At 35.9% G+C, this 14,735-nt stretch overlaps 1 protein-coding gene across 8 annotated transcripts in view; it reads left to right on the top strand.

The window, feature by feature from the left end:
- The first annotated feature begins 2,663 nt into the window (after window positions 1-2,663).
- Window positions 2,664-14,735, top strand: part of amph (amphiphysin) — a 35,350-nt gene continuing 23,278 nt past the window's right edge. For 2 of the 8 annotated variants that reach the window (XM_051136618.1, XM_051136609.1), the window contains exons 1-4: window positions 2,688-2,867; window positions 9,313-9,393; window positions 13,827-13,881; window positions 13,968-14,062. In XM_051136618.1, coding sequence (XP_050992575.1) covers window positions 2,799-2,867; window positions 9,313-9,393; window positions 13,827-13,881; window positions 13,968-14,062 — 300 coding nt within the window. In that variant the 5' untranslated portion in view covers window positions 2,688-2,798. Of the gene's footprint in view, window positions 2,868-9,312; window positions 9,394-13,826; window positions 13,882-13,967; window positions 14,063-14,735 lie in introns of all 8 variants that reach the window. The other 6 variants (XM_051136595.1, XM_051136587.1, XM_051136571.1 and 3 more) reach the window with 6 other exon arrangements.

The raw sequence follows: 14,735 nt of genomic DNA, 5'->3' as shown, positions 1-14,735 counted from the left end.
TGGTAACCCAGCACTGGGTAAATATTGGTTCATATACAATATTTGTTTATTCAATGTGAAGTCTTTTACAATCATAAAATGTTCAAAAGCTTTCAGAAAACGTTTCAGGACATGACAGGAGCATCAAGAGCAGCCAATGGAAATCTGAGTAGAAAAACTACCCAGCACCTGGGTAAAAAATATTAAAAATAACCCAATAAACTGACCAATTTTTAGAGTGTACACTCTATTATTTTTACTCAGGTGCTGGGTAGTTTTTCTGCACTCTAAAAAATGCTGGGTAATTTTTTTAACCTAAATGCTGAGTTCAGCTTGTTGGTTCATTTTATTGGGTTATTGTTCATATTCTGTACCCAGGTGCTGGGTAGTTTTTCTGTAACTAAGCTGCTGGGTTATTTTTTCCTACCCAACCACTGGAGAAGGGTATAACTGCAGCCTGGAGCTCTCCAAATGGGGGGGGCGGGAACTCCAAAACTGGGTGGGTGCTCCAAAATAGGGCGTGGCTTCCTCCCATTGACAGATAGGCACATGACACTCATGCTACACAAATGCTAACCCCTTAACCTACCCCACACCTTACCCTAACCTTAACCAGTGAAACCGACTGCACAGTGGGATTAGCGCTGAATAGCATGGCAGATAAACAGTTAATAAGATTACATGATATGAGATCTTCAGGCCGTTCCGTAACTCCCCAACCGGACCTCACCGGAAAATTTGAACTTAGTAACACCCAGCGCCATTACCCAATCCTACCCTGCAAATTTAGAGTCCTGGGATGCCTCCGTTGCTTATAACAAAGTGATAGAGTAAAACCTTTCCCTCTGCTGCGCTATGATGGCTCATGGGTGATTCCTGTTTATATCATTAAGCAGAGGTTCAAACTCTAGTCCGAACACCACTGCCACAAGCTCTACGGCTCTGCTCTCACTGAGCATATTTATTTATATAGCATATTTAATTTTATTTTAGATCAACTAAAAACAATGTTTAATGTATAAAGTTTTATTTTGAAATGTAAGTCAATAACAATTGGCTGAAGTCAATTGTTTTACCTTTTTCTTCCCCATTTTGGAGGTTCTGCCCACTTTTGGAGTTCACGCCCCATTTTGGAGATCTCCGGTCTGCAGTTTTACATTCTTGGGACCACTGGGTTAAGCCTGTCTCTGATGAAACAACCCAGCCAGTGTTGCCAAGTTTGTGGTTTTCCTGCGGAATTGGGCTACTTTAACACTGTTTCCGCAGGTTGTTTTTCTTGTCCGTGGGTTGAAGCAACCCCAATAATGTAATATGTAGCCCCTGGAATGCAAATTTTACCAGGGCACTTCTTCAGCGAAATAAAGGTTTGTACACATTTTATTTCATTTATAAAATCTTCATTGTGCTGTAAATTATTTTACTCAACCCGACATACAAGGATGAGATGTTAGTCAGCTGCGTCAGCAACGGTTGTTTCGCATAATGGAAACGCCTTTTGCCATGAATAACATAAACTGATTTTATTAGTAATAATACTGAATATAATTAAATTTGATGTTAAAATATGTTTTCTAATGTCAGTACTGTTTGTTTATGGGCAAGTTATGAAGTCAGTCACAGCATCTTTCTGCCATGAGTAAAATACTAGGCAGCGGTCTGAGGTTTATACTTTCCCCAGCGAACAGCAGCCCATCACTGGCTCAGATTTCGATGACACACCAGTACAAGAATTAGCACTATTTCGGTGAAAAGTGATTACAGACACAGATGAATACACTTAAATTAAAATGCCACTTTTAAATGTTACATTTTCCATTTTTAAAATGATTGTTAAATGAGTTTAATGGAATCTAATAGTGTAATCTTTTCTGTATTCACCCAAATAAATTCAACTTGTCTTATATTTTTGTTCATGGGTGTTTTTGCTTAATAATAAATGTTCATCTTTTGATTATTGCTGTTATAATTCTGTTAATTTCCAGCCCATTTTAATCCAGCAATATAATAATTTTTAAACAGTAGTTGACTTAAATAAAACAACCCAGCATGTTGGGTAAAAACATTTAACTCAACCAGCTGGGTCAAAATAACCAACCATGTGTTGTGTCCAATATTTACCTAGTGCTGGGTTGCCATATAACCCAAGTTGAGTTGTTTTTAACCCAGAATTTTTTTAGAGTGTAGTAATAACATGAGATTATTTGGAAATTGGTTATAAATGAATGAACGAATGAATGAATAAATAAATAAATAATTATTTTGCATATGCACGGATTTCAAAGTATGTAAGTAGAATATAGTATGTACTTAAGTAAGATAAAATAAGCAATTATAAACAAAAAGGAAAAAAATATGCAGTTTATTAAAATGTCTTAACTTTAAAAAGAAGATGACTATAGAGATAGTGGCTGTAGGGGTGACCGTCCGTGACTACACTGCGCCTGCTTTGCCTTTGCCAATGAGGGGGCATCAAAAGTAGGCAACAGGGAGGGACTGGAGCGTAAAACGTGAGAGTGTACAAATACATTCAACCACAAGAGATGCAGTCGAGCACATTTATTTGGAACGCTCTACCAGTCTCTCTAGGCATCCACATCGACATACACAAGCTGATCCGTGTTACATTGTTCACCGAAAAATCACAGATTCAACTCTCAAGCGTATTTAATATCCTGTATTTTAAATATTGATAAACAGCCGTTCAGCAAGGGCTCTGTGTGGTGCGTACTGTGGCTTTAAATGGCGCTCCTCCCCCTCCGCTTTCCTCCGCTCTGGAGGTGCTGAAACGTCGCCTTTCTCGTTTCAGAGCACTAGCAGCCATGGCTGAAATAAAGACAGGCATATTTGCCAAAAACGTCCAAAAGAGGCTCAGTCGGGCACAGGAGAAGGTATGAATTTAATTAATTGCTTATTTGTGATAGCTCAACAATGACTTGATTGTTAGAGGACGTTTGATAAAGCCAAAGACAGCATTTTGTGTTCGTGGAGCTGTCCAGCAGATGCTCCGGGCAGGGGGAAAGAGATTCAGGTGTGCGATTTAACCTGAAATATTTTGGGTTAGAGGAAAATGGCTTTTCTTGTCTCCTTTCTCACATGCATAGTTAACATTTTCACTGCATCAGACCTTAAACATCATTCTCGGTGACAAAAATGCGCAGACTGCAATCTTAGCCAGCACTGCCATTAAAAAGCGACTGAGGAGCTGCTCCATGACAGAAATCTCACTTAAAACCACGAGGAATTATGGTCATTTGTAATGTAAATTTATTCCATACACCTTCTTGAATGAGAAATGTTTAATCTCAGTTTGAAAGCACTGGATGACTGGTGTATCATAATGTGTCACGGATACAGTGACGTGTATTAGTTTGTCTCGTCATTCATTTTGCCAGATTTTTTCTCCTAAATCAGTTTTCTTTGCATTTCTGACTGTGCAGTCTATTATTACTCAAGATGCTGGTTGAAGCTGTCATTTTCCTGCAAGGTCAGGAGAAGGGGAGGTGGGGGATGCCCTCGTCTATGCGGTATGAATACTAGCAGGAGGATTTCCGAGTGACCACGAGATTGTGAAGGCCGCTTAATGTGGTTGTAGAGACACGCGACAGTCTTTCTCTGTTCAAAACGAGATATAAATAGACTAAGAAGTCTATGTCGCATTTTCCTGATGTTTTGGACAATAAACTGGTATTTAGTTGTAGAATGAGATTTGGCTTTCGTGGTTTTGCTTAGGCAGTCTGCGCAATACTTGGTAGCGAGCTGAATATGAAATGTCTGTCAGCTTTTCAACTGAAGGCGTCTGGTAAACAGAGCGGTAGTGGTTTTCCCGAGCCCGAGCCGAGCTGCAGTAAGAGGATTGTTTTTCTTTTAATACCCATGGTTCACCCACAGACTGAGGGCCAGCTGTAATGAGACATCGAAAGTGAAGATTCCCTGGAGGTCCGTGTTTCACGTTTTCATGAACTATGGGTGGCACATCGTGGTGGTGTTTTTCAGAGTGAACTGTGCAAAAGTGGGACAGTTTGTGGTGGGAGGTGGATGAAAGATTTATGTTCTCTGCCTTTTGGGATTTTGCAATGCCAAAACACTGTAAATAGATCCAAACAATAGATTTGTGTTCACATTTTTAAGGTGAAACTGGGAAAGATCATCAGCAAACGTGGGATTGTGTTTATATCATGTTCATGTTAGGTTTATCTCATGTATGCCTGCTTTGAAGTAGGTGTGTGCCTCTACTGTTGAAACATGTAATGTTTCATGCCAGTTTCAAGTGGTCAAGCTGGCTTTTGAAACATTATTCTAAATAATGTTTAGCTGGTTTGTTACAGGTGCAAGACTTGACTAACCAGCTTGATGGACGTCTTAGTTGTTGTCTTTCATGTTATCTCTTGATAATATAATTATTAGTGGTCGTTATCTATCATAGCATTTAAAAAAATAAAAAATAAAAAAAATGTGTACTGCCGAAATGTACTCAAAATTGATAAAGTGGAACAACTTGCAATTTTTTACATATAGGCTATATTGTAGCTTTTAATATTAATGATTTTGACATATACACTACCTGTCAAAAGTTTTTGAACAGTAAGATTTTTAATATATTTTTTAAAGAAGTCTCTTCAGCTCACCAAGCCTGCATTTATTTGATCCAGAGTACAGCAAAAACAGTACAATTTTTAAATATTTTTACTATTTAAAAGAACTGATTTCTATTTGAAGGTATTTTAAAATGTCAGATTTATTGCTGCGATTTCAAAGCTGAATTTTTAGCATCATTACTCCAGTCATATGATCCTTTAGAAATCATTCTAATATTCTGATTTGCTACTCAGAAACATGTATTATGTTGAACAGCTGAGTAGAATTTTTTCAGGTTTATTTGATGAATAGAAGTTCAGAAGAACATTATAAATGTCTTTATCATCACATTTAATTAATCAAAAGCATTTTTGCTAAATAAAAGTATTAATTTCTAATTCTTAAAAAATAAATAAATAAAATTATACAGACTCCAAGCTTTTGAGTGGTATAGTGTATAATGTTACAAAATGCTGATCTTTGGATCTTTCTCTTCATCAGAGAATCTTGAATAAAATGTACTCAGTTGTTTTAAATATTGATAATAATAATGATAAATGTTCCTTGAACAGAAGATTAGCGTATTAGAATGATTTCTGAAGGATCATGTGACACTGAAGACTGAGTAATGATGCTGAAAATGTAAAGTTATTTAAATAGTCAAAATATTTCAAAATTTTACTGTTTTTGCTGTACTTTGGTTCAAATAAATGCAGGCTTGGTGAGCAGAAGAGACTTCTTTAGTGCCCCCTCTTTCTCTCTAGCTTGTGTGTGGGTTTTTTTCCAACCACAATACAAGTTTATATTCTTCATAGAGGCTTATTTTGAAGAAACCTGTAGATTTCATGTGTATAATTTTATTTGGAGATCATTTTGACATCAAAACCACAACCACTACAATGACATCAGGCAAATGAAATGAGAAGTTTCATAATGATAAGATGTGGCAGTTATTAATGACTGTTATATTTGATTGCCTCATGATATTTAAAAAGCAATCAATCATGAAACTTACTTTCTTACTTTTTTTCTTACTTAAATGACGACTCATGCTTAATTGTAATAATTAAAATCATAGCTTTGGTCTGTTGCCAACACAGAGTAATATTATTTGTCATATTCAGGTATCATTTATAGGTCCTATAATTTATGATTTCACAATTTTGATGATGCAGTTTTGAAGCCAGGCTAATCAGATTTCAAATATCTCTCTGATTTCATAAGAGCAACGTTAAGCCACGCAGTTCAAGAATGTTCGATCTGGCTGCTCACAATGTCTATCAATGTAATATGATTCCTTTAAGGGTTAAGACCTGCACATTTAGAAACAGGTATACAATTTACTGCCTCTGGAACAGAAGATCCCAACCAGGGCAGATAACACGATAAGAGGTGTAAGGGATCCTTTAATCTGGGTCCCAGTGGGGAGAAAATACCTCACAATCAACTGAAATCACTCATAATCCTGTTGCTTACTGTCACAGGAAGATTGCAGCATCGTGACAATGCAATAGTGAACTGAATGCCGCGTTGCACTAAGCTCTGTGACTTAATGTTTTACAAATATTTGGATGCCTTTGCTAAGCAGCATCACAACAACAACAAAAATATGCATGCAAATTGATTTGTCTAGTGCTCTTGTGTATTGCAGAATAGATATTAGCATCCACATCTTGGGAAATCGTATATAATTAAACTATAATTGTTGGCACTGTTCAGTTTTCTTTAAAAGATTTGCTTTTCCATTTTGTTTAGCATTACCAAAATTATTGTTTTACATTCAAACACTTTATGAAGGCTATTTGTCAACATAAACTAGAGGACATCACTGCGTGTGTGGATGAGGCAGGGTGGAGTGTGTTTTTAAGGCCGTAGTTGTGTTAATATTTTATTGGCTGGCTGCTTCTGTTGTATAGTGTTTCCAGGTTGGGCTTTGTGCCTTAGATTAGTGCCGTTTGCCTTCTGGAGAGTTCAGTGTTGATTTTCTGGCTCTAGATGTGAGGTTTAGGACATTTGTTAAGAACTGAAACACACAGATGAACACACAGATGAGTGATGTTGGTCTTTGAAATGCTCTGTAATCAGAAACAATATTTATAATGCACAAAAATATTGATAAAACTGACAAACAGATATGTAAAAGTGCAAAGTAATTTAAATATAGTGCTGTATCACACTAGAAAAGGTATAGTGTGGTACAGTGCTATATTTGAACTACTTTGCACTTTTGAATAATTATATATTTAGGCAGAGTTTGATCTGTTTTTTATTACTGTTCCCAGAATAAAAACATTTTGAACTCTTCCTATTTGTCATTTGTATATTAATATTTTTGTGCATTTTAAGTATTGTTCCTGATTACAGAGTATTGCATGAATGTTAATAAACTGTATCTTTGTGAAGTAGATAATTTCCTCATGTCATTATATATGAATGATGGGATGTTATCTATTGATCCATATCAAAGCCTCTTCCAGTGTATGAGTGTCTTACAAAGAAACATCCAGATGGCACGTTCTTACCACCCAGGAATAAAGCGGAGCTGTTGTATGACATTATTCATGTTCCCAGGGGGTGTCTGTGTGGTTTACTGAACGAGACCCATGCCATATACTCTCACTTTCACATGTGGTGGGAGGTAACAGCTTCATAGCTATTGTCTTTACTGAACTGTACTGTACTTACAGTTTACTGTACATATTAAACACATCGAACATGTTAGTATAATTGTAACGATTACTTACACATAACACTTGTTTTTTAACAGATATTTTGCAACCTTCGTTTGCAAATGACAAGCAATAAGTTCTTGTCAAAGCAAACACAGATTTCTTGTTCAGCAAAATATCAACTAGTAATACATTAAAAATTGTCAGCATTTCATTGTTATGGTTTTATATTCATATGGTTGATAGTTAGCAAATTTTTTGCTAACTAAAAAGAATAGCCAGTTTACATTTTTGTTAATACTGAACATAAATCCCAATAATGACATTCAACAAAGATCATTAAGTGAAAAGATGAGCTGACAGCATGCAGTAAATAAACAAAATAACAAGTATTTAATAATAACTGCATAATTTATTCATATTGCAGTGCATGCTGGGATCTTGTAAATCTGCAGTATTGCTCAATATGAACTATGTTGACTGCTCAGACAAATCTGGGGAATGTTGTGATCTAACATATTTTATGTAGAGTTCACTATTGAAATTCACTGAATAATACACTTATTATTAGGAGTCATTAGGAGTTACTTTAAGGCACTAGGATGACATTAGATTATATAATCGAATATTACATAATAAAATAGAATTAAAGTAGTTAAAGGGATAGTTCACCCAAAAATGAAAATTCTGTCATTAATTACTCACTGTTGTGTCGTTCCAAGCCCGTAAGATCTTTGTTCATCTTCGAAACACAATTAAGATATTTTTTATGAAATTCAAGAGCTTTACAAGATTACGTTTTGCGCGCAAAGAAAACAAACAAACAAAAAAAACGTGTCATTTTTGTTTTCTTTGTGCACAAAAAGTATTCTTATAGCTGGACTATTTTAACAATGTCCTTACTACCTGAGGGTAAGTAATTAATGACAGAATTTTCATTTTTGGGTGAACTATCCTTTTAATTTTTACACCACATGAAGCACAGGTTTTAGGTTGCCTGACAAACCATTTGTACAGGATAGTTGTACTATAGAAGAACATACTACCATCTGGGTTTGCTGTACTGGTTGAAAAAAAAACAGAAAGTTGTTGGTGAAGCACCATGTGTGTGTTTGCCAAAGCAAAACATCCACATCCTTTGTAAAAGACTATAAAGACTATTGTTTGCATAGAATCTGCTTACATACAATGTTGTCATTGTATGTATGTTGTATATTATTCATGTTGAGTCAAACTGTGCAAACATTTAGCAATTCAAACTCTGCTCAAAAAGGATATAACGAAAAGTACACCCGTTAATACTGAGTTAAAATTGAAGCAGGCACCCCTTTTTGTTCTCAGCAAATGCGGTGTTTGTGTAACAGATGACAGCCATTTTCATGTGTTAGTCACTATGGGTAGGCAGCGAGGTGGTCATGTGACAGAAGGCCTCTTTTTGGCAGAGAGACCTGACAGACTAGGAAGTGTAATTTATGCCCGTTCTTCCTCCCCCGCTCCTGCTTAGCCCTTTCTTTGTGTGCATGTCATACTGTCCACAGGGTGTTCAGTCACTGTTAGAGGATTCCCCTCATGGGAATTCAGTCATGGCTCAGCTGAATCAATGAGAATGCTGTGGGAACCTGGTTGCAACGTCATGTTTCTCAATGTATATGCTGGGCTTTAAAATTCATTTAAAGGGACAGTTCACCCAAAAATGAAAATTCTGTCTTTAATTACTCACACTCATGTCGTTTTAAACCTGTAAGACATTTGTTCATCTTCAGAAGAAAAATTAAGATATTTTTGATGAAATCTGAGAGCTTTCTGACCTGCATAGACAGCAACACAAATAGTCCATGTGACATCAGTGGTTCAAACGTAATATAATGATGCTACGAGAATACTTTCTGTGTGCAAGTAATTAATTACAGAATTTTCATTTTTGAGTAAACTATCCCATTTATATAGACTACAAAATGTTTGGAATTGTTTGGGAATCATGTCTCACTTTTTTTGTAAGGAAAATGTGTTTCAATGTGGTTGCATCTTGTCAAAAACGTAATTTTTGACAATATATTTTGACTCCTCGTGTTTCTGACTCTGTTTTCAGGTTCTGCAGAAGTTGGGAAAGGCAGATGAGACGAAAGATGAACAGTTTGAGCAGTGTGTGCAGAACTTCAAAAGACAGGAGGTAAGATTCTGTCAGAGTCTGATCTATAGAGTGATGCTGTTTTTGGGTGGTATAATGGCTCTTTGGATCGTTGTGATGCTGGATTGATTTTCCCACCAGCAGCAGAGAGCCAAGTTGTGCTTAACCAGCATACACTTCTGTTGTCTCTCATTCTGTGTTAATATATCACTTTTAAATGTGAAGGGTCAATATTAGTAGGAAAACATCCATTGACATACTTTATCTTATAAGAGTTCTCTATGCTAATAAGATAAAGACTTTGAAGGTGTAGACACATTGTCTTTTTTGTCTGAAAAGTCTTTGCAGTAATGATTCTCATTACTGCTGTCACTACAGCACTTCAATGCCACAGTACTACAAAGGCGCTGCCAGGATGCTCGGCACAGATACGGCCTCTGTTCTCTCTTTCTTTAGAAATCTGTTGGTAATGCAGTACACTTTGCATTAGGTACTCAACATCTCAATATTTTTTCCCGTTGATTATATATCTCAGCATTTATGTTTTCAATTAAACAAACAGTCATTTCAACCAAATAGCCAATGTAGCCAATTAGATTCAGAATACAAGTTAAAAACAACAATAATAATAACAACAATAAAAAAACCCTTAGTAAAAAAACTGGATAACACTTTACAATAAGGTTCATTAGTTAACATTAGTTAACAACATTAGTTAACATGAACTAAGAATGAACAATATTTATATAATGCACTATGGCATTTATTAATCTTAATGTTAGTTTTGGCATTTACTAATGCATTATTAAAATTGAAAAGTTAAAATTAAATGTTGTGTGTTAACATTAGTTAATGCACTGTAAACTAGGATGAATAGACAATGAACGACTGTATTTTTAATAATGTTAACAAAGATTAATAAATAGTGTAATAAATGTATTGTAAAGTGTTACCAAAAATTACTTCCACCTACTTCCGGTATATTCTTACTAAAACATATTGGTAACACTTTACAATAACGTGTCATTTGTTAACTTTAGTTAATGTATGAACTAACACGAACAAGCAATGAACATTTATAATATTATTCAGCTTTGTTAATGTTAGTTAATAAAAATACAGTCATTCATTTGTTCATGTTAGTTCACAGTGCATTAACTAATGTTGACAAACAACTTGTTATTTTAATAATGCATTAGTAAATGCTGAAATTAACATGAACTAAAATTAATAAATTCTGTAGTATTGTTTATTCTTAGTCCATGTTAACTAAAGTAGTTAACTAATATTAACTAATGAACCTTATTGTAAAGTGTTACCAACATATTAATAAGAAAATATTATAATACATTTAAAAAATAGTATTGTCATATAATATAATTGTCACACAGGAACCTCCGTTAACATTTTTGAGTGACACAAAGTGAACTGAGTCAGATTTTTGAATTGATTCATTGAAATTAATGATTTGAACTGATTTACAACAATGAATCAGACTTTTACTATTAAAGTTTAAATCAAAGACGCTGTTACAACATTTCTGCCTTAATGTTTTTTCCCCTAGTGAGTCACAAGACATCTCAAAACAAGTCTTTATGAAATGTAATTATCATTATATTCACAATAATGCTTAAAGGAGAAGTTCACTTCCAGAACAACAATTTACAAATAATTTACTCACCCCCGTGTCATCCAAGATGTTCATGTCTTTCTTTCTTCAGTCGGTTTTTGAGGAAAGCATTTCAGGATTTTTCTCCATATAATGAACTTCATTGGTGCCTCATTTTTGAACTTCCAAAATGTAGTTTAAATGCAGCTTCAAAGGGCTCTGAATGATCCTAGCCGTGGAAGAAGGGTCTTCCTCAGAGTCTTCCTGGGACACACATCCCATAGCACAGGCTCTGGGATGCGTTTCCACGATGCTACGAATTAGTGATGGGTCGTTCTTGAACGATTTGTTCATTTTGAATGAATCTTTAATGTGACTCGGGAAGAACGAGTCGTATCGGGAAGTGTTCAGTCGTGCATGCGCAACATCCTGTTAGGTTCTGTACTGGAATGTACTGGTCTTGTTTGTAGTGTGAGCAACGTTTGTGTAAGCAGTAGATGTGTTAGGGAAGTAACACATAACTTTTTAATTATATTTTGCTAAAATGAACAAAATGACTCAAAAAAAGATTTGTTCATTTTGCTGAACGAGACTCGAAGGTCCGAGTCTGTAAAATGATCCGAATATTCCATCACTACTACGAATCACGTCTAATTTCATCGTCTGTGTACTCCGGCTCAAAAAGGTAGAGAATGGCGAAAAACTCCATCTTATTTTCTCTTACAACTTCAGAATCGACCGACATCGTTGTACCATTTTGTTTTTAAACAGCGTTTGACTTACTTGCACTTCCTTAGTCTTTGAGCGTTCGCTTTGTAAACACTGGGTCTGTAGTTCCGTGTGACCTTTCGCTGTGATTCAATCCCAGACCCTGTGCTACACGAGCTTTTGTGCTAAAAAAGTACACAAATTTTAATTTTCCGAAAAATTGTCTCGCTAGATAAGACCCTTCTTCCTCAACTGGGATCATTTAGAGCCCTTTGAAGCTGCATTTAAACTACATTTTGGAAGTTCAAAATTATGGCACCAATGAAGTCCATTATATGAAGAAAAATCCTGAAATGTTTTCCTCAGAAACCATAATTTCTTCACAACTGAAGACAGAAAGACATGAACATCTTGGATGACAAGGGGGTGAGTAAATTATTTGTGAACTGTTGTTCTGGAAGTGGAGCTCTCCTTTAATATTATATACCACCACAATTGTAAATATGCCATAGTTTACACAGCTGGATACATTTTATTGACCTAGTTACTGCACACTATTTAACTGGAATTTAACAGCTCCATATTTAATACTAAATTATTAGTCTCAAATAATTTGATTACTTTGATGATGAAAAGCTATGCAATTAAATTTAGAGTTGTGGTGAAGTGTCTGTGAGGGAAGATAGGAAGAGAAAAGTGTAGTTCCAAAAGAAGTGTGTGTTTGCTGAAGAAAAAGCAGCAGTCTAATCCCACCCTCTCCACCTGTCCTCACTAATCCTGATTAGACTGCTTTATGCTCCAGTGTGCCAGTGCTTCCAGAAACACTCTCCTTTCCTCACCTCTAAACATCTCTTCTCATTTAACCCCTCTCTCTTCAGTCTTTTGGGCTACACCAAGGACTGTTTGCTCTGTACTATCTGTAGTCATCACCATGTGATAAATTGGTTTGTGCTAAGTGAAGTACATGCAGAATAAATTGGTCCAATATTAAATTTGCTGAGTCAGAGTCAATCACTACAGCTGGAGGATACCAGTCGCAAGCCAAAACTGAACCCACACACCATATGCTGGCAGTCTGTCATAAAACGCTTATTGGAGCAGATACATAGAGCCATCAACTGCGCTGAGATATCGTACACATCAATTCTGTGTATCAGGGCCTGTAAAATACTGTCAGTCTGATACTGGCTAGTAATGGCTACCCAAGACTGTAAAAGACACCAGACTCACTAAATGTTAAACAACCACATCCTATTCCTTTGGTCAAGCTAAAATAACCTTAATAATAATCCATACAAAATTACATATTGGCATCTAGTGGCCACTAATTAAGTTGTCTATTAAAACAACCCTTTTTGTTGAAATGTTTGTGTATTTAATCAAACTAATAAGACACTCATCAAAAATATTCATTTTATGCTTAATGCTGACATATTTCAGATTTCTGCATCTAAAGGAGCATTATTCAAGCATATTGTGTAGAGAAAGATTATCAGAGCTGATAGAGGCCATTTGGGCTTTTCATTTTAATTCTCCTTGTAGCCTTTTGCTGTCTCAGGATTGCTTGCTTGTGCAGAGAATGAAATGACTTCCATCTGCTGCATTGACTGGAGAGCTCATTGTGAGCACATCTTTTGTATAACTGCCTGTGATTTTCAGTGGGATGCTGTGATTTCAGCACCACGGACAGCAATTATTCTCCACCGCTTGAAACTCTAGTTATTATGTAGACTGCAGTATGAAGAGCTTTTTATTATGATTCAGTTCACTTCAGCTATGAATTTAAGAATGAATGCTAAGAATAAATGTTAGGGTATGTACAAAACAACTGCCATTTTTTTTTCAGAAATTCATTCCCAGATCTGAAAAGAAAACCTTGCTAGTACAGTTAAGGTCAAATGTTTACATACACCTTACAGAATTTGCAAAATGTTAATTATTTTACCAAAATCGGAGGGTTTATACAAGCTCAGACGAAGGAAACATGATGCATTAAGAGCCAGGGGGTGAAACTTTGAATTTGAAGATCAGGGTAAATGTAACTTATTTTGTCTTCTGGGAAACATGTAAGTATCTTCTGTAGCTTTTGAAGGGCAGTATGTGACAAATGTGACAAACCTTAAAAATGACAATAAATCTTCTGTTTTGTGTTCCATAGTTTGAGGGCTCTAGGCTACAGAGGGAAATGAAGGCCTACATAGCAGCTGTGAAAGGTAAGCCATTGCAAAATACACACATACAAGTACATACATGTGCCTTCTCTAAACTGAACTGGTTTCTATTTTTGTTATGATTGCAGGGATGCAACAAGCTTCTAGGAACCTGACAGAGTCATTACATGAAGTATATGAGCCTGACTGGCACGGCAAAGATGACGTCATGACCATTGGAAAGGTAACCAGAGTTATAGCTGTGATTGTCCATGTGTACTTAAAATACTGACATACTGGTGTAAACAGAAAAGTGTCAAATTTACATGGAAGAATATTTTCTATGGATCATAAAATATATTACTGCTTATATATTAGCGACAAGTTGATGACATCCATCAAGTCGATGAGATCCACAAATGGCTTGTGGGAAATGCTGAGTAATTGCATATGTAACAGCGTCAAAAGAGCTGCTAAAGATCAAGGATAGGTGTTGATTTCTCTTCGCAGTTTTATATGCTCAAGAACTGTTGTGAAAGAAGGTGAAAATTAAATACATGACCCTTGGTAACCTGAGCATTATGTTTATTTGAAGATGGTTTTGAAAATGGAGATCATTCTCACCAACTCCAGAACATTCTTATCTGTTCTGGTCTGATCTGAGGTTTAAGAACAGGCGAGAGGTTTTGGCAGACTCTCACACCACTCAGCTGAGGGATTTGTACTCAGTACCTGAGCCAAAGCTAAAATGCTGCGCCTTTTCGGGAAAATGGGGTCAAGTCACTGAGCCATTAAGGTCTATTATGCAGCCAATGCACATGCATTTCGCAGACAATTTATGAGATGGATTCAGAAGCGGTCATGTCAACTGGTCATGTTAATCCTCAGGATGTTTAAAATCCCATACAGCAAATTTA

Source organism: Labeo rohita, chromosome 2, assembly GCF_022985175.1.
Source record: "Labeo rohita strain BAU-BD-2019 chromosome 2, IGBB_LRoh.1.0, whole genome shotgun sequence".
Lineage (NCBI taxonomy): Eukaryota > Metazoa > Chordata > Actinopteri > Cypriniformes > Cyprinidae > Labeo > Labeo rohita.
This window is presented reverse-complemented; position numbering and strand designations above follow the sequence as displayed.